At 39.1% G+C, this 27,006-nt stretch overlaps 1 protein-coding gene across 2 annotated transcripts in view; it reads right to left on the reverse strand.

Moving 5' to 3' along the window:
- The window catches only part of LOC139766015 (golgin subfamily A member 1-like), a 60,989-nt gene that overhangs the window by 7,966 nt on the left and 26,017 nt on the right, over positions 1-27,006 (reverse strand). For both annotated transcript variants that reach the window (XM_071694104.1, XM_071694103.1), the window contains exons 5-12: positions 22,451-22,539; positions 19,448-19,644; positions 16,277-16,406; positions 15,584-15,715; positions 12,012-12,233; positions 9,010-9,558; positions 6,575-6,716; positions 1,355-1,452 (exon numbers count right to left, since the gene is read on the reverse strand). In XM_071694104.1, the coding sequence (XP_071550205.1) occupies positions 1,355-1,452; positions 6,575-6,716; positions 9,010-9,558; positions 12,012-12,233; positions 15,584-15,715; positions 16,277-16,406; positions 19,448-19,644; positions 22,451-22,539 (1,559 nt within the window). The remainder of the gene's footprint in view (positions 1-1,354; positions 1,453-6,574; positions 6,717-9,009; positions 9,559-12,011; positions 12,234-15,583; positions 15,716-16,276; positions 16,407-19,447; positions 19,645-22,450; positions 22,540-27,006) is intronic.

Consider the following 27,006-nt stretch of genomic DNA (forward strand, 5'->3'; position numbering starts at 1 on the left):
GATGGGATGGTGGGTGATGTAAATGCAAACGCCTTGGAGAGAGGGACGAGTAGAAGCATGTGGGGATAAGACAGTCTGGGAAGTGTCGATTGTTGTTTGCTGACAATACAGCACCGGTGGCTGATTAGAGTGAGAAACTGCAGAAGTTGGTGACTGAGTTTGGAAGAGTGTGTGAAAGGAGAAAGTTGAGAGTAAATGTGAATAAAAGCAAGGTTATTAGGTTCAGCAGGGTTGCAGGACAAGTTAACTGGGATGTAGGTTTGAACGAAGAAAAATTGGAGGTGGGGTGTTTTAGATACTTGGAAGTGGACATGGCAACAAATGGAACCATGGAAGCGAAAGTGAGTCACAGGGTGGGGGAGGAGGTGAAGGTTCTGGGAGCACTGAAGAATAGGTGGAAAGAGAGAATGTTATCTTGGAAGGCAAAAATGGGGTATAGATAGGGTTGTGTAGGGGAAGGTGGATGTGTTGGAAGTGAAATATCTAAGGACAATATACAGTGTGAGGTGTTTTGATCAAGTAAGTAACGGAAGGGTAAAAGGGATGTGTAGTAATAAAAAGTGTGGTTGAGAGAGCAGAAGAGGGTGTGCTGAAATGGTTTGAACATATGGAGAGAATGAGAGAGGAAAGGTTGATAAAGAGGACATACGTGTCAGAAGTGGAGGAAACAAGAACTGGGAGACCAAATTGGAGATGTATGGATGGAGCGAAAAAGATTTTGAGTAAATGGGGCCTGAACATGCACTGGGGTGAAAGGCATGCATGGAATAGAGTGAATTAGAATGATGTGGTATAATGGGGTCAACATGCTGTCAATGGATTGAAAGATGGCATGTAAAACGTCGGGGTAAACCATAGAAAGGTCTATGGTGAAGTGTTTTGGATATCTGAGAGTGGACTTAGCAGCGGATGGAACCATGGAAGCGGAAGTGAGTCACGGGGTTGGGGAAGGGGAAAAGGTTCTCGGAGGGATGAAGAATGTGTGGAAGGAGAGAATGTTATCACTGTTAGAATGTTAGAGTGATGTAAATATAGGGAAGTTTTGGAGGATTAAAAGCCATTTTCATAATGTGGGTGGAGTACTGTGAACATCTGAAAGCAACTGTTAACAGGTGGTAAAAGCATCATGCTACTCTCTAAAATTAATGAGTATTTACACCCTTGCCTATGACAGAGAAATTATATACCATCCTTTCAAACCTCAATAATCAAACAAAAGACAGAGCCCTAAGAGTATCAATGAGCATATCTACATGTCTAAGGATATCCAGATGGATGGTATGATCATTAAATTCCCATTCAGACAACAAAAAACATCAATATGGAAAATACCTCTGGTCACATTATTACTAACCTCATACTCCCTAGAAGTGAGGTACTTTATGATGACATGCTTGAGGTATGCATGGTTCACAATTATACCATTATCACTGCCATTTGTTGCTGCTGGCCCTGTGGGATAATAATAATAATAATAATAATAATAATAATAATAATAATAATAATTATAACAAATTCAAATCACCCATCACTATAACCCGGTCTCGTGCATCAAAACCGCTAACACACTCATTTAGCTGCTCCCAAAACACTTGCCTCTCATGATCTTTCTTCTCATGCCCAGGTGCATATGCACCAATAATCACCCACCTCTCTCCATCAACTTTCAATTTTACCCATATTAATCGAGAATTTACTTTCTTACATTCTATCACATACTCCCACAACTCCTGTTTCAGTAATGTGGCAGTTGAGGGAATAATTGGTATGCATGGGGTGTTCAGTGTTGTAAATGGAAATGGTGAAGAGCTTGTAGATTTATGTGCTGAAAAAGGACTGATGATTGGGAATACCTGGTTTAAAAAGCGAGATATACATAAGTATACTTATGTAAGTAGGAGAGATGGCCAGAAAGCGTTATTGGATTACGTGTTGACAGGCGTGCGAAAGAGAGACTTTTGGATGTCAATGTGCTGAGAGGTGCAACTGGAGGGATGTCTGATCATTATCTTGTGGAGGCTAAGGTGAAGATTAGTATGGGTTTTCAGAAAAGAAGAGTGAATGTTGGGGTGAAGAAAGTGGTGAGAGTAAGTGAGCTTGGGAAGGAGACTTGTGTGAGGAAGTATCAGGAGAGACTGTGTACAGAATGGAAAAAGGTGAGAACAATGGAAGTAAGGGGAGTGGGGGAGGAATGGGATGTATTTAGGGAATCAGTGATGGATTGCGCAAAAGATGCTTGTGGCATGAGAAGAGTGGGAGGTGGGCTGTTTAGAAAGGGTAGTGAGTGGTGGGATGAAGAAGTAAGAGTATTAGTGAAAGAGAAGAGAGAGGCATTTGGACGATTTTTGCAGGGAAAAAATGCAATTGAGTGGGAGAAGTATAAAAGAAAGAGACAGGAGGTCAAGAGAAAGGTGCAAGAGGTAAAAAAAAGGGCAAATGAGAGTTGGGGTGAGAGACTATCAGTAAATTTTAGGGAGAATAAAAAGATGTTCTGGAAGGAGGTAAATAGGGTGCGTAAGACAAGGGAGCAAATGGGAACTTCAGTGAAGGGCGTAAATGGGGAGGTGATAACAAGTAGTGGTGATGTGAGAAGGAGATGGAATGAGTATTTTGAAGGTTTGTTGAATGTGTCTGATGACAGAGTGGCAGATATAGGGTGTTTGGGTCGAGGTGGTGTGCAAAGTGAGAGGGTTAGGGAAAATGATTTGGTAAACAGAGAAGAGGTAGTAAAAGCTTTGCGGAAGATGAAAGCCGGCAAGGCAGCAGGTTTGGATGGTATTGCAGTGGAATTTATTAAAAAAGGGGGTGACTGTATTGTTGACTGGTTGGTAAGGTTATTTAATGTATGTATGACTCATGGTGAGGTGCCTGAGGATTGGCGGAATGCGTGCATAGTGCCATTGTACAAAGGCAAAGGGGATAAGAGTGAGTGCTCAAATTACAGAGGTATAAGTTTGTTGAGTATTCCTGGTAAATTATATGGGAGGGTATTGATTGAGAGGGTGAAGGCATGTACAGAGCATCAGATTGGGGAAGAGCAGTGTGGTTTCAGAAGTGGTAGAGGATGTGTGGATCAGGTGTTTGCTTTGAAGAATGTATGTGAGAAATACTTAGAAAAGCAAATGGATTTGTATGTAGCATTTATGGATCTGGAGAAGGCATATGACAGAGTTGATAGAGATGCTCTGTGGAAGGTATTAAGAATATATGGTGTGGGAGGCAAGTTGTTAGAAGCAGTGAAAAGTTTTTATCGAGGATGTAAGGCATGTGTACGTGTAGGAAGAGAGGAAAGTGATTGGTTCTCAGTGAATGTAGGTTTGCGGCAGGGGTGTGTGATGTCTCCATGGTTGTTTAATTTGTTTATGGATGGGGTTGTTAGGGAGGTAAATGCAAGAGTCTTGGAAAGAGGGGCAAGTATGAAGTCTGTTGGGGATGAGAGAGCTTGGGAAGTGAGTCAGTTGTTGTTCGCTGATGATACAGCGCTGGTGGCGGATTCATGTGAGAAACTGCAGAAGCTGGTGACGGAGTTTGGTAAAGTGTGTGGAAGAAGAAAGTTAAGAGTAAATGTGAATAAGAGCAAGGTTATTAGGTACAGTAGGGTTGAGGGTCAAGCCAATTGGGAGGTGAGTCTGAATGGAGAAAAACTGGAGGAAGTGAAGTGTTTTAGATATCTGGGAGTGGATCTGTCAGCGGATGGAACCATGGAAGCGGAAGTGGAGCATAGGGTGGGGGAGGGGGCGAAAATTTTGGGAGCCTTGAAAAATGTGTGGAAGTCGAGAACATTATCCCGGAAAGCAAAAATGGGTATGTTTGAAGGAATAGTGGTTCCAACAATGTTGTATGGTTGCGAGGCGTGGGCTATGGATAGAGTTGTGCGCAGGAGGATGGATGTGCTGGAAATGAGATGTTTGAGGACAATGTGTGGTGTGAGGTGGTTTGATCGAGTAAGTAACGTAAGGGTAAGAGAGATGTGTGGAAATAAAAAGAGCGTGGTTGAGAGAGCAGAAGAGGGTGTTTTGAAAAGGTTTGGGCACATGGAGAGAATGAGTGAGGAAAGATTGACCAAGAGGATATATGTGTCGGAGGTGGAGGGAACGAGGAGAAGAGGGAGACCAAATTGGAGGTGGAAAGATGGAGTGAAAAGGATTTTGTGTGATCGGGGCCTGAACATGCAGGAGGGTGAAAGGAGGGCAAGGAATAGAGTGAATTGGAGCGATGTGGTATACCGGGGTTGATGTGCTGTCAGTGGATTGAATCAAGGCATGTGAAGCGTCCGGGGTAAACCATGGGAAGCTGTGTAGGTATGTATATTTGTGTGTGTGGACGTGTGTATGTACATGTGTATGGGGGGGGTTGGGCCATTTCTTTCGTCTGTTTCCTTGCGCTACCTCGCAAACGCGGGAGACAGCGACGAGGTATAAAAAAAAAAAAAAAAAAAAATTATAACAATAATAACAATAATAATAATAATAATCTGAAGTAATTATTGAAAATGACTCTAAAGAGCCCTCAAATATTCTAAAAGAGAATTATCTATAAGGATAAATTCAATTTTCTTAACAATGAAATAACCAAATTTACACGAGCAATATTCATGAATACTAACATTTGTATGTAGCATTTATGGATCTGGAGAAGGCATATGATAGAGTTGATAGAGATGCTCTGTGGAAGGTATTAAGAGTATATGGTGTGGGAGGCAGGTTGTTAGAAGCAGTGAAAAGTTTTTATCGAGGATGTAAGGCATGTGTACGTGTAGGAAGAGAGGAAAGTGATTGGTTCTCAGTGAATGTAGGTTTGCGGCAGGGGTGTGTGATGTCTCCATGGTTGTTTAATTTGTTTATGGATGGGGTTGTTAGGGAGGTGAATGCAAGAGTTTTGGAAAGAGGGGCAAGTATGAAGTCTGTTGGGGATGAGAGAGCTTGGGAAGTGAGTCAGTTGTTGTTCGCTGATGATACAGCGCTGGTGGCTGATTCATGTGAGAAACTGCAGAAGCTGGTGACTGAGTTTGGTAAAGTGTGTGAAAGAAGAAAGTTAAGAGTAAATGTGAATAAGAGCAAGGTTATTAGGTACAGTAGGGTTGAGGGTCAAGTCAATTGGGAGGTGAGTTTGAATGGAGAAAAACTGGAGGAAGTGAAGTGTTTTAGATATCTGGGAGTGGATCTGGCAGCGGATGGAACCATGGAAGCAGAAGTGGATCATAGGGTGGGGGAGGGGGCGAAAATTCTGGGAGCCTTGAAAAATGTGTGGAAGTCGAGAACATTATCTCGGAAAGCAAAAATGGGTATGTTTGAAGGAATAGTGGTTCTAACAATGTTGTATGGTTGCGAGGCGTGGGCTATGGATAGAGTTGTGCGCAGGAGGATGGATGTGCTGGAAATGAGATGTTTGAGGACAATGTGTGGTGTGAGGTGGTTTGATCGAGTAAGTAACGTAAGGGTAAGAGAGATGTGTGGAAATAAAAAGAGCGTGGTTGAGAGAGCAGAAGAGGGTGTTTTGAAATGGTTTGGGCACATGGAGAGAATGAGTGAGGAAAGATTGACCAAGAGGATATATGTGTCGGAGGTGGAGGGAACGAGGAGAAGAGGGAGACCAAATTGGAGGTGGAAAGATGGAGTGAAAAAGATTTTGTGTGATCGGGGCCTGAACATGCAGGAGGGTGAAAGGAGGGCAAGGAATAGAGTGAATTGGAGCGATGTGGTATACCGGGGTTGACGTGCTGTCAGTGGATTGAATCGGGGCATGTGAAGCGTCTGGGGTAAACCATGGAAAGCTGTGTAGGTATGTATATTTTGCATGTGTGGACGTATGTATATACATGTGTATGGGGGTGGGTTGGGCCATTTCTTTCGTCTGTTTCCTTGCGCTACCTTGCAAACGCGGGAGACAGCGACAAAGCAAAAAAAGAAAAAAAAAAAAAAAACTAACATTCTTAATTTCTAGCACGAAGAAAATCAAATAACATATTCATGTGGATCAACATCAAAAGAACTCAAAACCTTGCAATACAAAAAATAACTTCTGAAGGTCAATCACTTCTTTCTGTATTAGGATAATGTGCAATCATACAGACACATACCTATAACCCATCTAAGGGTGGGTAATGATCACAAATCTGCAGGCCAATAACCCACCTGCATGTAATGAAACATAGGTATCTATTTAATGGTGAATGAAACCTCTCTTACCCTTTTTACCATCTGCCTTAAATTTTGTTTACCTTGCATTTTGCTACAGGCTCCAACATTTGTCAAACCTTAACCTTTTTAAATGACTTGCCCATGATTAAATTACCACAATGAAGACTGAAAATATTGTGCATCTGTTGTGATCTCTTCCCACAAAGACACAAACAAACCACCATCACACTTTATGACCTATGGTTCTGCCCAAAGGGAGTGGTCAGCTCCACCTAATAGTGGTTACACAACAAGTAAAATGTCATCTTCAGCAAGGCAAGAGATAGACAGAGCAGAGTAGGGTGGGCCTTCCATCATTTCCCTGCTCCTGTGCTCAACACCAAGGGTCTTGGAGTTGTATAATAATAATATATACACATATATTTCATACAGACCATTTGTTGTGGGTGATGAGTCTCGAGGTCTGGAGTCAACACGAGAATCCACAGTTGAATCTGGTGAATCTGCTGTCAGCTTTAGCTCTCTTTGAATGGTCTTCTTCATATCTGCTAGCCTCTGTCCTTGAACTTTCAGTGCCTAAAAATTATTTTGCAGAAGCAATCAATATAAGACAAGTTTTGTATTCTACGATTAACAATCAATATTAAAGGATAATCTAGATAAAGCCTACAGCACACAAGATTTGTATTTCATGTTTAATGATGAATATTAGATATTTCAAATAAAGCCTATAACAACATAGTCTATCTATCTATCTATCTATCTATATCTCTGACACCTGTTCCCTTCAGGAACACCCTCAGTTGGGTGGCTAAGGCATTATTAGAGTCTCTACAACCAGTGAACTCCAGTGCCGCTTCTTAGCCTTTAGTGCCTCACCCTTAAAAGGCCACCAGCAGAGGGTCACTGTTTGCAAAGGCTCCTACCTACTTCTATCTAATGTTCCTAACTACTACTTCTACCTTTCTTAACAATGTACTGGAACAAGATAATACATGAACAAAATAAAAAGATCCAATTAAAAATGTTCACTTCATGGATGAATATCTGTATTTCATTACTGACTCATATAGGGAAAATTTGGTATGGTATTGCAACATGTAAGCAAGCAAGATTATTCATAAGCTATCTGTTGTAAAGTAGGAAGTTGCAGAATACAGTAAACTGAAATCCAAGTTACCAACTCATCTGGATCTTTGGGTGGTACTGGGGTGGGGTGTCTAAATACTTCTGACTGAGGTGCATTTGGCTGTTTCTGCACAGTAATCTAAGTAATGTTAATCCTGCATACCATATGCAGTAATACAAATCATAATATAAAAATATAACATATAATGTAAATTGTTTCAGAAAAAGTGGATGCATTACAGAACTCACCACTTTCATAATCTAATAGCTTAGTTTATTCCATTTAATAAAATCTAATAACACAAACATACTTCTTTATATCTTTTCCAACAAGTTTCTTGTCAAAATTTTAAGTAATGGCCTCTGGTTGCCATGTCTGCACTTTTTGAATGGTTGTTCACTGGTGTGATAATCAAACTGGTTTAAAAGTTTAACCTCTAAACTGCGGCATTCATCTGAATTGATGCTCACACATTACAAAACAAAATAAAAATCCTTAACAGACTATCTTTGTATCATATATTATTGGAGGATATACCCAATAAAGGAATATACTTTCCTTTATAATAGCGTGGAAGGGTGCTGAGTTGCCCTGGCTTACAGCATGGTTACTCCTCATTACATATGTAAACTATGATCAAGAATGTTAGTCACCACAAGTGAAAAATCACAAATCACCTTTGGAGAGGCTGCATCATTTGCAATACAGTCTCATCAAAGAGCTTCTTACTCCAAAGGAGTCTGTATTTCCCTGTTACTGGAAGCAGTGCAACTCTGGGGTGTAGGAGCCTTTAGAAAGGTCCTGTGTAACACCAGAACTCCTTCACAGAAACAGGTCCTCAGGTAATCATAAAGAAATAAATTAACAAAGATAACTGAGTTTTGGTAAAAATTCATTCTCCTCATACCTAAACACATTATCCACTTTAATTTTTTTTCATCTGCAATTTCACACATCCTATACATACAATATACATAATATACTTACTTGAAGATGTTATACACATTATTCATTTACATATCATTTAGATCATTCTTCGTCTGTTCCTGACCCTATCTTGCTAACATGGGAAATGGCTGACGTATTAAAAGAAAAAAAAATTATATCTATGAAAAGAAATAACTTTTTTCATCCAAATATAAAAACCAATATGACAGATACTGTTTCATTTATCATAAGATTAACAGCCCTGTAAAACTGGTTTCCTGCCCTAATGACACAATTAAACTTTGAGAATTTATGAGCAACTGTGGTGTGATATTTTTCCAGCTGTGTTGCTACACTGCTAGTGATACAAATAGATAAGGAATCATATATCACTGCCAGTCTGCTGACAGGTTGAATCCTGTCAAGCAGACCAGAGTACGCATATGTCGCAGCCATATGCTTAAAGGTTGAGGTCAAGGCATTCCTTACTCTTCTCTCTTCCATGGTGGACAAATTTATGTCCTCTACCCTCTCACTCTAATTCAGATCTATTAATCATGCTATCATTCTTGTTGCTGTCCTCTGAACCTTCTCTAAATATGAAAATATGAATGTTTATGGTATATGAACTTAGGGATGGAGCACAAATAAGATCTTTAAAAAGAATGGCTGGAAATTAATGATTAACAAAAAAAAAAGATAAAAAATGCAGTCCTATGCAAAGAGAAATACATCCAGTTCTTAATGAACTCAGTATGTACAAATGCTAAAGGGCATATCATATAAAAAAAATCTATAAAACATGATACATACTTGTTTCTTTTCCACTAGTTCATCTTCTAAGGTTTTCACAGTCTCCCTTAGTCCCTTCACTATGTCTGATTCTTCAATTTTGTTTACAAAGTCTTCTTCAGAATTTTTTAACTGTTCTTTCAGTGCTGTACTTTCACACTCAGCTTCCTCAAGCTTCATCTCCACCTCTGCTATTCTCATTGCCTTCTTTTCAACTTCATCCTCAAAAGCCTTTACATTCACCTCGAGGCTACTAACTTTATCAACGTATTCATCTAAATTCTGAGAAAGTCTTGCCTTTTCACCATTCACTATATCAAGTTTAGCCTGAATTTCTGACTTTCCATTTTCTAAAACATCTATTGTAGTCCTTTCCTGCTGAAGAGTTTCTTGGAGGGATTTCTTTTCATTTTGTGCCACAAGCAAATCATCCTGCACTTTTGTTAAACTACCCTTAACTACTGTTATTTCCGATTCTACTTCCATACATTTTTCTTCTAAAGATGCTATACTCTCTAGTTTTGATTGCAGAACACTTGCACATGACTGATGCTTTTCTTCCTCTGCTGTCTGTAATACAAATCAGAATAAAAATTTACCAAAAATGGGCGAGAAAATACATTACAAAATGCTATAGCTGAAAAAAAAAAAGTGGATTAAAAATGAGCGGAAAGGCATGGATTAATGTTCAAAAATATCAGGTGAATTAAAACACTCCAAATGAATTCGTTACAAAAGGGTTAAGGGACCTAATACTGTACCACTCTTCTTGACTGCTTGTCACAATTCTAATACAATAATACATTCATAAAGACTTCTTTTGGACTCAAATGCAGAAGAAAACAAATTATTATCTTCTGCTCCATCCCTCTTTCTATATAATATCTACTTAAATGCACATATATATGTCTGAAGGAATAGTAGTTCCAACAATATCATATGGCTGCAAGGCATGGGCTATAGATAGGACCGTACAGAAGAGGGTGGATGAGTTGAAAATGAATTGTTTGAGGATAATACTTGGAGTGAGGTGGTTTGATCGAGTAAGTATTGAAAGGGTAAAAGAGATGTGTGGGAATAAAAAGAGTGTAGTTGAGAGAGAAGAGGGCTTGTTGAAATGGTTTAGACATATGGAGAGAATGAGTGAGGAAAGACTGACAAATAGGATATATGTGTTAGAAGTGGAGGGAACAAGGAGAAGCGGGAGGCCAAAATGGAGGTGGAAGGATTGAGTGAAAAAGATATATACATACCCATACATCTCAACGTATACATATATATACACACACAGACATATACATATATATACACATGTACACAATTCATGCTGTCTGCCCTTATTAATTCCTGTCGCCACCCCGCCTCACATGAAATGACAACCCCCTCCCCCAGCATGTGCGCGAGGTAGTGCTAAGAAAAGACAATGAAGGCAACATTCGTTCACACTCAGTCTCTAGCTGTCATGTATAACGCATCGAAACCACAGCTCCCTTTCCACATCCAGGCCCCACAAAACTTTCCATGGTTTACCCCAGACGCTTCACATGCCCTGGCTCAATCCACTGACAGCACGTCGACCCCGGTATACCACATCGTTCCAATTCACTCTATTCCTTGGACACCTTTCATCCTCCTGCATGTTGCCTTGCAACCATATAACATTGTTGGAACTACTATTCCTTCAATCATATCCAGTTTTGCTCTCCAAGATAATGCTCTCTCCTTCCATATATTCTTCACTGCTCCCAGAACCTTCGCCCCCTCCCTCACCCTGTGACTCACTTCCACTTCCATGGTTCCATCCGCTGCCAAATCCACTCCCAGATATTTAAAACACTTCACTTTCTCCAGTTTCTCTCCATTCAAACTTACATCCCAATTAACTTGTCCCTCTATCCTAGTGAACCTAATAACCTTGATCTTATTCACATTTACTCTCACCTTTCTCCTTTCACACACTTTTCCAAACTCAGTCACCAACCTCTGCAGTTTCTCACCTGAATCAGTCACTACAGCATTATCAGTGGCAAACAACAAATGACTCACTTCCCAGGCCTTCTCATCCACAACAAACTGCATACTCGCCCCTCTCTCTATAACTCTTGCATTAACCTCCCTAACCACCCCACCTATAAACAAATTAAACAACCTTTGGGACATCATCAAACCCCTGCCACAGACCGACATTCACTGGGAACCAATCACACTCCTCTCTTCCTACACATGCCTTATATCCTTGGTAAAAACTTTTCACTGCTTCTAACAATTTACCTCCAACACCATACATACTTAAGACCTTCCACAAAGCATCTCTATCAACCCTATCATATGCCTTCTCCAGATCCATAAATGCTACATACAAATCCATCTGTTTTTCTAAGTATTTCTCACATACATTCTTCAAAGCAAACACCTGATCCACACATCCTCTACCACTTCTGAAACCACACTGCTCTTCCCCAATCTGATGCTCTGTACATGCCTTCCTCTCTCAATCAATACCATCCCATATAATTTCCTAGAAATACTCAACAAACTTATGCCTCTGTGGTTTGAACACTCACCTTTATCCCCTTTGCCTTTGTACAATGGCATTATGCATGCATTCCATCAATTCCCAGGCACCTCACCATGATCCATGCATACAATGAATATCCTTACTAACCAATCAACAACAGTTACCCCCCTTTTTAATAAATTCCACTGCAATACCATCTAAACCTGCCGCCTTGCCAGATTTCATCTTCCACAAAGCTTTCACTACAGCTTCTCTCTTTACCAAACCATTCACCCTGACCTCTCACTTCGAACACCACCCCGACCAAAACACCCTATATCTGCCACTCTAACATCAAACATTTAAAAACCTTCAAAATATCTTTTATGCTTCATCAGCTTTTTCTGTACCCTGGGGTAATACCAGAATCCTTTCTGTAAGAGATCTTGTGGTTAAGAATAACAATAAGATCTTTGTATATACGAAAATCAATGACATAAACTACTATAAAATGAATTAAACTCACAAGTTTCTCCTGAAGAGTCTTTAGTTGTTCATCTTTCTCTGAGGTTGTGTTGTTTAATTGCCAATGCAGGCTTTCTATATCTTCCCTCAACTGAGAAATTTCTGCTTGCAGATTATTTTCTAATTGTGTCCTTTCTGACTTTAGGGTTGTGTTCTCCTCTTTCAAGGCACTGTTTTCTGATTTGAGCATTTCACACTTTTCCTCAGATTCTTGAAGATCAGACTAGAATTAGAGACAAATATTTTGATAAATATCAAATCAAATGTTCTCATATCCATACCTATAAATCTAACAATTCCAATCATTCAAAGGAGACATCTTTACAACAAATCCTACACATGTAGTCAATAGAATTCTTCAGAAGCTCTAAGGTTGATGACATAACACAGTAACTCAATTTTACAGAAATTCTGCAGCTATGATATCAATCATAACTGTACTTGCTTACTTAACTAAAGCACTTCCTTCTGCATGAAAATTATACCAAAATGATCTATGTGTCATAGAAGGTTGGACTACATAAGACTTTTAATACTTGGATCCTGAACATGCACAGTGGTGAATGACGTGTATGGGATAGATTGAATTGGAGTGATGCGGTATACTGGGGGTGAAGGCTGTTAATGAATCAAACCATAGCATATGAAAAAGCTTGGGAACCATATAAAGGTCTGTGTAGCCTGGCTGTGTATAGGGGGGCTATGGTTTTGGTGCATTACACATAACTAGAGAATGAATATGAGCAAATAAAGCCATTACCTCTTTTGATCCTGATACTACCTCACTAATGTGAAAAAAGTGTCTTAAACCTGCTACTGTAATTGCCATAAACAGCAAAGAAAATTTATTTGTCACAGTCACTAGTCACCATTCTTTTCATAAGAAGCAATGTACCCCCTTTGTAACTCCCAGCAGTACTTGAAGCTCCTTTCTTACTGATTTCATTTCAAATCATGTCTTCTCAATACACAGCTGGCTACTTTTTATGGCAAAATAATCTCATAAATGTATCTAATAATTTGTGCTTTTTCAGTGTAAATCATCTTGGTAAAACTGGTGATTAAGTTACACATCTTTTCTATATCAGGAGGGAAAATGGGTTTCTCTCAGAGGTTCCAAGGTTGCAAATTTTCCCATGCACCATTACGTCTCCCTGGCACCATTAAGTCTCACTGTACATGCTCTTTTCCTGAAACAAATACCTGCAAAAACTAAACTGGTGTATGCTTCCTTTTGCAATGCTACACCCACCACTCTCACTAGTATGCTTTTTGGATGCCATGAAAAGGTCAAAATTTGTGTAATCAAGACACAACATATGACACAGATGGTAATGTCTAATAATATAGCAGTCCTGACAAATCTATACGCTTAAGAGTTGTAGGTCCTAAATACAAAGGTACAGAAAAGGGTGAATATTTTGGAAGTAAAATGCTGAGGACAACATGCAGTGTGAGGAAGGTTGAGCAAGTAAGGAATGACACTGTGAGAGTTTAGTAGTAAGAAGAGCATTTTCTGAGAGGACTGAGCATGGTGTATAGATATGGTCTGGACATGTGAACAAGATGAGTGAGGAGAGACTATGAGAGACATATGTGAGAGAAGAGGAAGGGACAAGGATGAGGGAGAAACCAAGGACAAGATGGAGGAATAGAGTGAAAGATGCCTTTATGAGTTACCGAGGCCTAAAATTGCATGAAGGTATGCAGCATCCAAAGGATAAAATGAACTGGAGGAACATTGTTCATGGAAGGTGACATACCATGAATGGGCTGCACCTAGCCACATGAAGTAGTCTGGGGAAGCTACAAAGAGGTCTGTAGGGCTTGGCTGAGGATAGGGGCTCTGGATTTGGTTTATTATGCATGGCAACTAGAAAGTGAATGCAAGCAAATGGGTTATCTTTCTCAGTCTTTCCTGTTGCTACCTCATTAATATGAAGGGAAAAATACTGATGGAAAGCATGATGCTCCACTAGCTAATGTTCAGAGAGAAAAAACAGTAGTGTAAGCTATACCAGTGTATGGTTTATAACTCAGTCAACTCGAGAAACTCTGATCCAACATGGCAGTAATTCTGAATATGTTGGATGGTGGATTTTGGGAATTTTAAGTGTTCAGAAGCAAGGATTTTTTAATCTTGATCTGTACTTGATCTGTTCAGATACAACGGGATGTATCTTGGCAGTACAGAGATAGTCAGGTCTGAGCTTGCATAGCAAAGATAAAATAATGTCAGAGATGCCAAACTTGTAAAAAAAAAAAGAAAAACAAGAAAAAAACACATGGCAAAAATGAGGAATATTGAGTAAAAAAGGGAATTTAGCAAAACGAAACTTACAAACATGAGCAATACAGGCTGCACTTTCAATAAGAGGAAATTGTGACGTCCAGTGCTCATGCTGTTATCTCCATTTGTTTATCTACAAGTAGATAGTCAACAACTGTTCACTTTAAAACCAACAAAGTATCTAGTCAGTAGCGTTTCATTTTTGGTCCTTAAACTAAGTCAACAGAGGTTCTAATGTATATTTGTTCGTCAACACATATTCAGTCCTGGCTAAAGAGCTTTTTTGTTATAAGCAATGGCTGCCTGTTTGCATGTCTTGTTATAAGCAATGGCTGCCTGTTTGCATGTCTTCATAAGCCTGTCACTGAAATTTATCTGATGACAACTGTTTTTTTTTTTTTGCAAAGCTATAGACTTTCTGTGTGAGGAAATCTGATAATGTTTGTGTACTAAGATTTGGGCAAATTTCATTGGAGTTTTTCCTTACCAGACTGAAAATTCTCTCAGCTTGTGCAGTCATTTCCATGAAATGGTCAGAAGCTGACTGAAGTCTGACTTATTTTGTCCACTGCATTAGTACTTGCATTTGCAATGAGAACGTACATTATATAATGAACAGTTCATCCCTGTGACCTTCCCATACATTACATACTAAATACATGTACAATACATAAAAATATGACCAGAATTTCAAAAAAACATATTTTACTAAGAAAAATTGCACTGGCATCTTTATCTCAAAAAAAAGTAATAACTATGGCAAAAATGTAATTGATGGCAGCTCTGTACTGTCCATGCCTGGATGGTAAAATCACCATAAAGTCAAAGTTTAGAAAGATATATTTACATAAATCTCTCCTCTCTCTTTCTTCTTTCTTTTGGGAAAACTCTCATCACAGTTCAAAGACAAGCTAACTGCATTTTGCAAACAAAAGTGCAGTACATCATCACTTTCATGTTCTATCTATTTATCTATATCTCTGACACCTGTTCCCTTCTTGAACTCTCTGAAAGGGGTGGCCTTGGTAATAGTCTCCATAACTAGTGAACTCCAGTTATTCTGAAGTATGTTGGGAGGTAGTGAAGACATACAAGAACACACATAATCATACATAACCATGGATATGTGTGAGCCATCCATACACACAGAGTGCTATCATACCATTTCATGGCTACCTGTGCTTCTCTATCATTTGTTCATGGATTTTTGTCTTTATGTCTCCTACCTCTTTTATCTATCTCATTAGTTTTCCCTTAAGGGAAATGTGCAATTTAGCACCAACCTGGTCTTCAGCAATCTTAGCATTTAGATGATGAATCTGATTCTCCAGAGCCATGATTTTGTCACTCCAAGATGCTTTAATATTGTTTAGCTGTTGCCTTGCCTCCTCCATACAGTGCTCCATACTTTCTCTCTGAAATACAAAACAAGGAAACTCATAATTAAAAGAAATATCAAAAAAGTAAACCCATAATTAGAAAATATGAGTGTTCCACAAAATTCAATCTGAGCAAACTTTAACAAGATATAGGTGTACAATCAAAGCCACGACTATCTTCTCTTATTCTGGTGAAAAAAATGGAAAGGTTGAGCCAATCTACACGTGTCTGTGAAACTTATGTACAAGTAGCAGGCCTAATACCCGTGAAACAAGTTGCCAATTCACCATTTACTGTTCAGTGGTGCTTTGCATTGTTCCATGTTAAATGTTCAGCAGTCAGGTTTGCAAATCATGAATAGTGACTGTGCTCAAACGTTTCAAAACATTATCTGAATGGGAACCCAAAACTTCCAACTAATCATGTATACCAACCAACCACATGCTGTCACTAGATGAGTCTCATAATGTTTCAATAGGTTTAACTAATGAATGCAATTAATGAAATACATGGGAATATGTACAGAAAAATACAAACAGATCTTTCTAATCTGTGTATCTGTCAACAGATATATATGCAACATCTTCAATACTGACCTCCTTAATGAGAGCCTGCACTTTGTCAGTTTCCTGAAGGGCAGTCTGTGAGTGTCTCTGTTCTAAAGTCACCACACGATTTTGAAGGTGCTGAATCTCCTCAACCTTTGTTTCTTCAAGAGCAGTGTATCTAAAAGAGATTTCATGCTTATTCATGTACCAAGAAATTAAAAAGTTACTGGTAAAACTCTCATCAGATTTATTACTATTGATATCACTCACAAGGTCAAAAATACTTAACAGATTAATCACTTAGCATTTCAGGAAATGGAAATATAAGTGATATCACATAATTTTCAATCTATTTTGTACTAGTACTAGACACTTCTTTCTATATTCTTATTCCGACTTTAAATTCAATACATAACAGAATTAAAATACATTTGTTTCATCAGAACCCTGAGACATGAGCATCACAAAGCCTTCAGAATCAAAATCAACTTGCTGCTTTGTTCTATTAATACTTGAGATTATGTCCAAGGTCGTATCTCAATCATCTCAGTCTTATGGGGCTACCACAAAATTTTTCCATAAGTATGGCATTTGAGAGCTTCAACACTGCTCTAATAAGGAAGCACAATATAGATTTGATCATGATGTAATAAATAAAGTGGCAGATATAAGGTGTTTTGGTCGAGGTGGTGTGCGAAGTGAGAGTCAGGGGAGAATGATGTGGTAAACAGAGAAGAGGTAGTGAAAGCTTTGCAGAAGATGAAAGCCGGCAAGGCAGCGGGTTTGGATGGTATTGTTGTGGAATTTACTAAAAAAGGGGGTGACTGTGTTGTTGACTAGTTGGTGAGGATATTCAATGCATGTATGATCCATGGTGAAGTGCCTGAGGATTGGTGGCATGCATGTATAGTGCCATTGTGCAAAGGCAAAGGGGATAAAGGTGAATGTTCAAATTACAGAGGGATAAGTTTGTTGAGCATTCCAGGGAAATCATATGGGAGGGTATTGATCGAGAGGGTCAAGGCAGGTACAGAGCACCAGATTGGGGAGGAGCAGTGTGGTTTCAGAAGTGGTAGATGATGTGTGGATCAGGTGTTTGCTTTAAAGAATGTATGTGAGAAATACTTAGAAAAGCAGATGGATTTGTATGTAGCACTTATGGATCTGGAGAAGGCATATGACAGAGTTGATAGAGATGCTCTGTGGAAGGTATTAAGAGTATAAGGTGTGGGAGGTAAGATGCTAGAAGCAGTGAAAAGTTTTTATCGAGGATGTAAGGCATGTGTATAAGTAGGAAGAGAGGAAAGTGAGTGGTTCCCAGTGAATGTCAGTTTGCGGCAGGGGTGTGTGATGTCTCCATGGTTGTTTAATTTGTTTATGGATGGGGTTGTTAGGGAGGTGAATGCAAGAGTATTGGATAGAGGGGCAAGTATGCAGTCTATTGCGGATAAAAGGGATTAGGGAGTGAGTCAGTTGTTGTTTGCTGATGACACAGCACTGGTGGCTGATTTGGGTGAGAAACTGCAGAAGTTGGTGACTGAGTTTGATATGCAGAAGTTGGTGACTGAGTTTGATAAAGTGTGTGAAAGAAGAAAGCTGAGTAAATGTGAGTAAGAACACGATTATTACGTACAGTAGGGTTGAGAGACAAGTCAATTGGGAGGTAAGTTTGAATGGAGAAAAATTGGAGGAAGTGAAGTGTTTTAGATATCTGGGAGTGGATTTGGCAGCGGATGGACCCATGGAAGCAGAAGTGAGTCACAGGGTGGGTGAGGGGGTAAAAGTTCTGGGAGCGTTGAAGAATGCGTGGAAGGTGAGAATTATTTTGGAGAGCAAAAAGGGTATGTTTGAAGGAATAGTGGCTCCAACAATGTGATGTGGTTGTGAGGCATGGGTGATAGATAGGGTTGTGCGGAGGAGGGTGGATGTGTTGGAAATGAGATGTTTGAGAACAATATGTGGTGTGAAGTGGTTTGATCGAGTAAGTAATGAAAGGGTAAGAGAGATGTGTGGTAATAAAAAGAGAGTGGTTGAGAGAACAGAATAGGGTGTATTGAAATGGTTTGGTAACATGGACAGAATGAGTGAGGAAAGATTGACCAAGAGGATATATGTGTCAGAGGTGGAGGGAACGAGTAATGGGAGACCAAACTGGAGGTGGAAGGATGGAGTGAAAAAGATTTTGAGTGATTGGGGCTGAACATACAGGAGGGTGAAAGGCGTGCAAGGAATAGAGTGAATTGGAACGATGTGGTATATCGGCGTCGATGAGCTGTCAATGGATTGAACCAGGGCATGTGAAGCATCTGGGGTAAACCATGGAAAGTTTTGTGGGGCCTAGATGTGGAAAGGGAGCTACCTCGCACACATGCAGGGGTATGGGGGTGTCATTTCATGTGTGGCAGGGTGGCGACAGGCATAGATGAAGGTGGCATGTATGAATATGTACATTGTACATACGTACATGTATGTATATGTTGAAATGTATAGGTACGTATATGTGCGTGTGTGGGCATTTATGTATATACGTGTGTATGTGGGTGGGATGGGCCATTCTTTCGTCTGTTTCCTTGCACTACCTTGCTAATGTGAGAGACAGTGTCAAAGTATAATAATAAAAAAAAAATGATGAATACTGTACATTATTCAGAGAACATGTTGATAAGTAAGCAGAATCATTTAAGCATCATATAAGCAAAGATGTGATAATTATACCAATTAAATGTGGGTTGCATGAGTCACTATTCTGCAGAGAAAGAAGCAATAACCTTAATATAAATAAAAATAAAAACAATTTGATTGCCTAACCTACCACAAAAATGAAAATATAATTCAAGTGAACGACGAATACTGACAATATCTAAAAAACAGTCTTGATGAATAAAAATTTTTCATATGACATATGGATTGGTCCGAATCATAAAGCAACTAAATTCATTTTGATTCCACTTATTGTTTAAAATAAGCCCTATAAACTGGCCTTACCTAACATTTGCAGCATCTAGTTTTTGATTCAAACCAGCTACGTGAATTTCTCCATGTTAAACCCCAATACATTCTTCTGAAACTGATGCCTAACTAAGACATGCTTCAGCACTGGAAAGGGCTTCAAGAGAAAATCTATGATATGGCATGTACACCGGACTAAATCATACAGCAGCTAAAATCTTATTGATTCCACTTATCTAGTTTAATATACACCCTATAAAATGGCCTTACCTGGCATTTGCAGCATTTAGTTTTTGATTCAAACCAGCTACCTGAGTTTCTAGCTCTGTCTTCTCTTCATTTAAAACCCCAATACGTTCTTCTAAACCTGATGCCCAACTAAGACGTGCCTCAGCACTGGAAAGGACTTCAGATTTTTTGTTGAGCTCAGCCTTTACTTCTTCCAGTTCATTATTAGTATTCAACAACTGGAAAGAATAAACACATGAAACTAAACATACAAATATTCAATACTGCACATAAAGACCCTTGTTACATGTGAAAGAATACTTTTTAAGTCTTGCTAAATTAATTCTCGTGTATTTGTACATTGATGCTCACTGTCATGAAAGCAAGAGGATGGAAGCATTACTGATTGGTGAGCAAAAATATAAAAATAGTAGCATTATCATTATGGTTCATGATACAGTAAATAGTTACATATGCTGGAGTTTTGTACTTTCATGGTACAGATTTTCTATATCAAAAATTTTGAAACTAAGGGTAAGAGAATGGAGTGCAAAGGTAATCTTTGAAGGAAGATAAACTGTATGTCTACTACAGGCAAAGTGCTATTACACTTGAGAAAACTTGCTCAGAGCAAATTAAAACCCCCTAAAAAGGAGAGGTATCCATGAAGATATTCTTATATATATAATGTATGAGGCTGGCAGATGCTTATTAACAAGGCCCAGTGACCACAGACTAACCTGTCCATGTCTGTGACATCATGGTGTAAAAGTGAAGTAGCACAAAGTGACCATCAATCCTAAATGATATCTCATAAATGGGATGCTCTACCTTGTATGTTGACTGTATCTTATCGGTACGGTTTTATCTTAAAAAAATCAGTGTACTGCAGTTGGGGTCCTATTATCTAGAATCCATCTACTGGCATCTAAGAAGGCATTTCCATACATTAGTCCATAAATTTTCACTTGAGTGGCCAGTAATCATCACAATAGTGAAGCATACAGTATAACAACTTCATGTCATGCAAGCCATAAGAGAAAACCAAAATCACTACCAGGACTTATCAGTTAAGTTTGACTCAAATATCTTAGTCACTTGTGAATCAAGCAGACATAATCTCTGTGAAGGTGTGGAAGAATGAAAAGTATGATGCCAGCAGTGAAAATTATTTTGGCCTCATTGTCAGAAGGAGGAGGGGAAGGAGAGATGCTTCATCACATCAGCTGTTTGCCTCATGGTTATGGACAGATATTGCCTCCTTCCCCTACGACACAATCTGTTTTCAATACAAGTAATTTAGGTAAAGCAGGTGTTTATTGTCACCAAGCATTTTGATAAGAGAGATGAAAGAAGAACTAGAGAAAGAGAGAGCAAAGATGGAGTGTGGTGGTGAGGTATAGTGGCGAGTATAAAGCCAGTGGGTCTGTGATGATACTGCATTGTTTGCTGAGGTTGGAGTTGCAGAAGGTTGTAAGTGTGTTTTATGACATGTTTATGCATAGGCAATTGAAGGTAAACCCCAGGAAAAGTAATGGCGTTTGAAAGTAATCAGGGTGAAGCTACATACTTTACAAAGCCCTTGATGGGAGCTCCTATGAGGAATGATCATCAGAGATATAAGTAGATTGATAGTTATCAAGAAAAATCCCATGGGACAGAAACTTTGTAACTCAGTTTCTCTAGCATGTTACTGGTACACTATTTGATAAATGAGACCTCAGGCCTTAGGGGGACTGTTTTCACCTCCCCTACTGCTGCCATAGAATTATGAACTGATCTTGATCTACATTATAGTTATGCAGAAACACCAAGCTGATCTTGACCTACATTATAGTTATGCAGTAACACCAGCTATAGCAAAATAAAAAACTATATTCGTGAGGGCACCCTATGATGAATTGTTCCAAATAGAAATAAACCTCTCATCATGTTGAATTAAATGTCCCAGCCTCTTATAACACAGTTCAAGATCATCCCCTGCCTCATGTAAGACCTTCAAAACCTAGATCTATACACTGTACCTCTGCTAAATTTAGTTATAAAACAAAAATTAGTAAGCCATTAACCATATGTAAAAATAAACAGGAAAAAAACAGCAAAAAAGAAAAATGCAATAAATCAAAATCAATTTACATTTTTTCTTTTCATGCTTTTTTTTTTAAGTTTTTCTGTTGAAATAATAATCAGGTAAGGCTAACCCATTAAATCAAAGTATAAAGGCAAGACCATACTGTGGCAGCAGATGCCAGTGCTGTCTCCATGTTGTCTCAAAATAAAATGAAGTACTTAAAATTTGTATCATGGAAAATCCTACAATAAATGACAAAGGATACCTATCCATAACTGAAGGTCATAACAGAAACTGAAGACAGCATAAGCTAACATTAAACAACAGTCGATAGGTCCACACAGTGCTACTAAGCATGTGAAAATGAATGAGGGTACCTTGAAATTACAGCCCAAGTTGGGTTGGAGGACAGTCACATTTGCCCTATAAATGAGCATCTGCTAGCTTCAGTCTTTTTATATAAAACATGGTCAAAGGGGGATGGATATTTATGTACACACCTCATTTTAATGATTAAAATAATATGTAACCCTCTACTAAGTAAGTGTTCTTCCATATACTTATAAGACCCTCTCTGTAAGTAAAAAAAAAAAAGTAATGTAAACCTTACTTATGCATATAAGAAGCAAGCAAAATGAGTGTTAACAATGAAACATTCAGTATCAATAAAAAAAAAATCATACTTTATTACTACAAAAGACTAGACAGTGTCCCCATACCACATATACCACTGTCAACTGGCTGACGCAGAATGTAACCAAAGTCATTAAAGTCTAAAAACAGCTAACTGCCATTTAAGCATGAATAAGGGTATTACCAACAGAGATGAATATCTTCTGTAATGTCAAAGACCCTAGATCAAGCTAACCCTTCCTATAAAGGAGACTGCCACCCTTTGTAAAGAAGAAATCAAAAGATAATAGTTTTGGTTGATTACATAGTCAAACTAATTCTCCAACATAAACTGTACTGACCATATGTTTGATCTTTGCCATTTCTTGAGCATTAAGTCCTTCCATTTGATCATAGTTGTCCTGCATCTCACACACTCTTGCTTCAAGTCCTGAAAAATAAAAAATAATTGCACCAATATATGTGAATATATGTGAATATTACTGTATCTTTATCCTAATCTTATGTATCACACCAGTCTCCACAAATGAACCTTGTCTGACCAAAATCAACAGCATCTCTGTTCTTGACGAGCACATACACATTCATGAATCATCTCTCAAAAATCAGTCACAAACCAACCAAACTCCTGAAAGAGGAAGGCCAATAAAGAAAAAACACTGTAAAATCTATTCAGAAACGATTGCTGACCCCCATCACTCCCACTTACACTCAATGTAATTGAAACCTTAAAAGAACTTCCCTGAAATAGGCCCTGACAACAGAAGATTTTCACATAAAAATTTTGGCTCAACTGCAATCCAAGAACTCTCACGTATCTTCAACCACTCCTGGTTCAAAGAAAAAATACAAAATTTTTGACAGCATGCCAACACAGTACCCATACTGAAACCCTCCAAACTACACAACTCCTACTTCCCTATGTCATAACTACCTTCTTATCTAAACTCCTTGAAAAACAATCCATGACAGAATCAACCAGAATATCCCACTCTCACATACAAAGCACAGCTTTAGACTAAATCAATCTACAACCACACTGCATACAATCCTTGCACAACACATCCTAGTTTCAAACTACCATAACCCACTTACACACAATATTAGTAAAAATAGAAACCAACAAAGCATGCAGCACCATCACCCAACACACTCTCACACAAAAGATACCTTACACCATCCTCTAAAACAATGATAAGAAATGATGAGCCACTTCATAACTAGTCACTAAGGCAGAGTCACTCACAAAGGCTTCACCTTCAAACACCTCTAGCTCTACAATGGAGTTTCCTATATAGCAGTTTTTCTCTCCTCAACCTGTTTTACAAGAATTCATGCCTACAGATACAGCCTCGACAAAGGTGACTTTTCACTTGCAGTGTAACCTCAAACAGGCAGAGAATAACAACATATTTACATATACTTCATCTATCTATAATCATCCCAGGATCTGTCACAATGAATGAGTCCTGGCGTTACCCAGGACCTTCTATAGGCTTCTGAAGTCTACGGCTGCACTACCTCCAGCAGCTGGAAAATGTAGACTTCTTTGGAGTGAGAAGTTCTTTAACAAGACTATTTCTAAAGGTATAACCTTGCCAAAGGTGAACTTTCACTCACTGTGTAACCTTAAGCAAGCAGAGTCCAGTAACACAATTTTCAAAACTTTTTCACTATTTCTCACAATAGCGAGGGAGCACTACCAATGGATGAAGAATGGCCACATTCGTTCACATTCATCCTTCAGCTCTCATGTGCAATGCAAAGAAATCAGAGCCCTACACCCAGTAACACCTATATAAGTATATATACCTAGTGACAAAGGGGAAAGAACACTGCCTTCATATCTCCTGCATGTCATAAATGATCTCAGTCATCTATTCTGGACACTTCCTTGCTCACAAAGGAAATATCAAACAAGTTTATATATATATTTCATCTATTCATTATACTTGATCGCCACTTCCCGTGTCAGTGAGGGAGCACCAGGAAACAGACGAAATATGGCCTATCCACTCATATACACATATATGTACATAAACACCCATACACGCACATATCAACATACACATACACAGACATATACATATATATACCTGCATATTCATACTTGCTTGCCTTTATCCATTCCTGACACTACTCCACCCCACAGGAAACAGCATCGCTACCCCCTGCTTCAGCAAGGTAGTGCCAGGAAAACAGACAAAAGACCACTTTTATTTACACTCAGTCTCTAGCTGTCATGTGTAATGCTCTGAAATAACAGCTCACCATCCACAACCAAGCCCCACAGACCTTTTTATGGTTTACTCCAAATGCTTCACATGCCCTGGTTCAGTCCACCAGCAAGACATCGACCCCAGCATACCATATCATTCCAATTCACTCTATCCCATGCACACCTTTCACCCTTCAGCATGATGAGTCCCCAACTGCTCAAAATATTTTTCACTCCATCCTTGCATCTCCAATCTGGTTTCCCCGTTGTCCTTGTTCCCTCCACTTCTGACAAATATATTCTCTTTGTTGACATTTCCTCACTCATTCTCTCCATATGTCCAAACCATTTTAGCACATCCTCTTCAGCTCCTTGAACCACACTCTTTTTATTACAACACACCTCTCTTACAATCTTATTACTTACTTGATCAAACCATTTTATACCACATATTGTCCTCAAACATTTCATTTCCAACACATTCACCTTCCTTTGCTCAGCCTCATCTACAGCTCATGTGTCACATCCATATAATATTGCTGGGACTAACATTCCTTCAAACATGGATATCTTTGCCTCCCATAAAATGTTTTCTCCACATATTCTTCAGTGCTCCCACAACCTTTGCCCCCTCCACTACCCTATGACTCATTTCCATTCTTCCATTCGTGGCTAAGTCCACTCCCAGATATCATTAACACTTCACTTCCTCCACTTTTTCTCCATTCAAACTTATGCCACCACTAACATGTCCCTCAACCCTGCTGAACCTAATAACCTTACTTCATTCACATTCACTCTCAACTTTCTCTTTTCACACACTTCCAAACTCAGACACCCATTTAGGCAGTTTCTCACTTAAATCTACCACCAGTGGTGTGTCATCAGAAAACAACAATTGACTCACTTTTCAGGCCCTGTCATCCCCCTCCAACAAACTGTATACTCACCCCACTCTCCAAGACTCTTGCATTTACCTCCCTCACCACCCCATCTATAAACAAACTGAACAACCATCATGACAATACACACTCCTGCTCCAAACTGACCTTCACTTGGAATCTTTCACTCTCTCTCTAATCATACACATTTATTTATACCCTTGATAATAACTTTTTACTGCTTCTAACAGCTTTCCTCCAACACATATATTCTTTAGATCTTCCATAAAGCATCTCTATCAACCCTATCATATGCCTTCTCTAGATCCAAACACAGTACATAAAAATCCATCTGATCTAAGTATCTCTCAAACACATTCTTTAAAGCAAAAAACTGATCTACACAGCCTCTACCACTTCTGAACCCACACAGCTTCTCTCCTATCTGATGCTCTGTTCAAGCATTCACCCTCTCAATCAATATCTTCCCATACAACTTACCCGGTATATTAAACAAACTTAATACCCCTAGTTTGAACACTCACCTTTATTCCTCCTTGCCTTTATACAATGGGACCAGACATGCATTCCACCAATCTTCGGGCACTTCACCATGAGCCATACATACAGTGAAAATCCTTACTCAACAACACAGTCACTCCCTTTATTCATGAATTCAACTGCAATACCATCCACTCCTACCATCTTGCTGCATTTGATCTTATGCAATGCTTTTCACCACTTCTTGTCTCATCATCAAACAGCCCTCCATGGCTCTCTCACTTCACATAAGCCACCAACCAAAACACACTACATCTGCCACGCTATCATCGAATACATTTTGCAATCCTTCAAAACAGAAACTCTTTCCACCTCATCTCATCACTACCTGTTATCACTTCCCCCTTTACCCCCTTCGCCGATGTTACCATCTGTTCTCCTGTCTTTCACCCATTATTTACCTTCTTCCAAAACATTCTCATATTTTCCCTAAAGTTTACGAACTCATTCATCCAATTCTCTTTTGCCCTCTTTTTCAACCATTTTCACTAATAACAATGAACACCATATGTGCCCCAATAACACCCTCGACTGTCACATCATTTACCTTTGCATTTAAAGCACCCATCACAAATAACCAGCCTCTATATCAAAACTGCTGACACACCCATTCATCTGCTCGTGAAACACTTGTCTACCATGACTTTCTTCTCATGGCCAGGTGCATAAACACTAAGAATCACCCATCTCTTGCCATCCACTTTCAGTTTTACCCACATCAATCTACAATTTACTCCCTTACACTCTTTCAAACACTACCACAATTCCTGTTTTTGGGGTAGCGCTACTCCTTCCTTAGTTGTTGTCCTCTTACAAATCCCTGACTTTATTCCTGAGGCATTTCCAAACCATTCTTCCCCTTTACCCTTGAGCTTTGTTTCATTCAGAACCAGAAATCCAAGTTCCTTCCCTCAAACATACTACCTATCTCTCCCTTCTTCTCATCTTGGTTACATACACACACATTTAGACATCACAGCCTGAGCCTTCATAGAAGATGAGCACTCCCTGCCTGACTCCTTCATCTGTTTCCTCATCTAGAAACTCCCACCCCTTTAGTTGCCTTCTATGACAAGCAGGGAATAAGGAGGTAGAATTCTTTCACCCCTACCCCAGGAGTGGTGCGCAATGTGAGAGAGTCAGGGAGAGTGGTTTGGTGTAGAGAGAAGAGGTGGTGAAAGCCTTGCAGAAAATGAAATCTGGCAAGGCAGTGGCAGTGGATCGTATTACAGTTGAT

Source organism: Panulirus ornatus, chromosome 56 (assembly GCF_036320965.1).
Source record: "Panulirus ornatus isolate Po-2019 chromosome 56, ASM3632096v1, whole genome shotgun sequence".
NCBI lineage: Eukaryota > Metazoa > Arthropoda > Malacostraca > Decapoda > Palinuridae > Panulirus > Panulirus ornatus.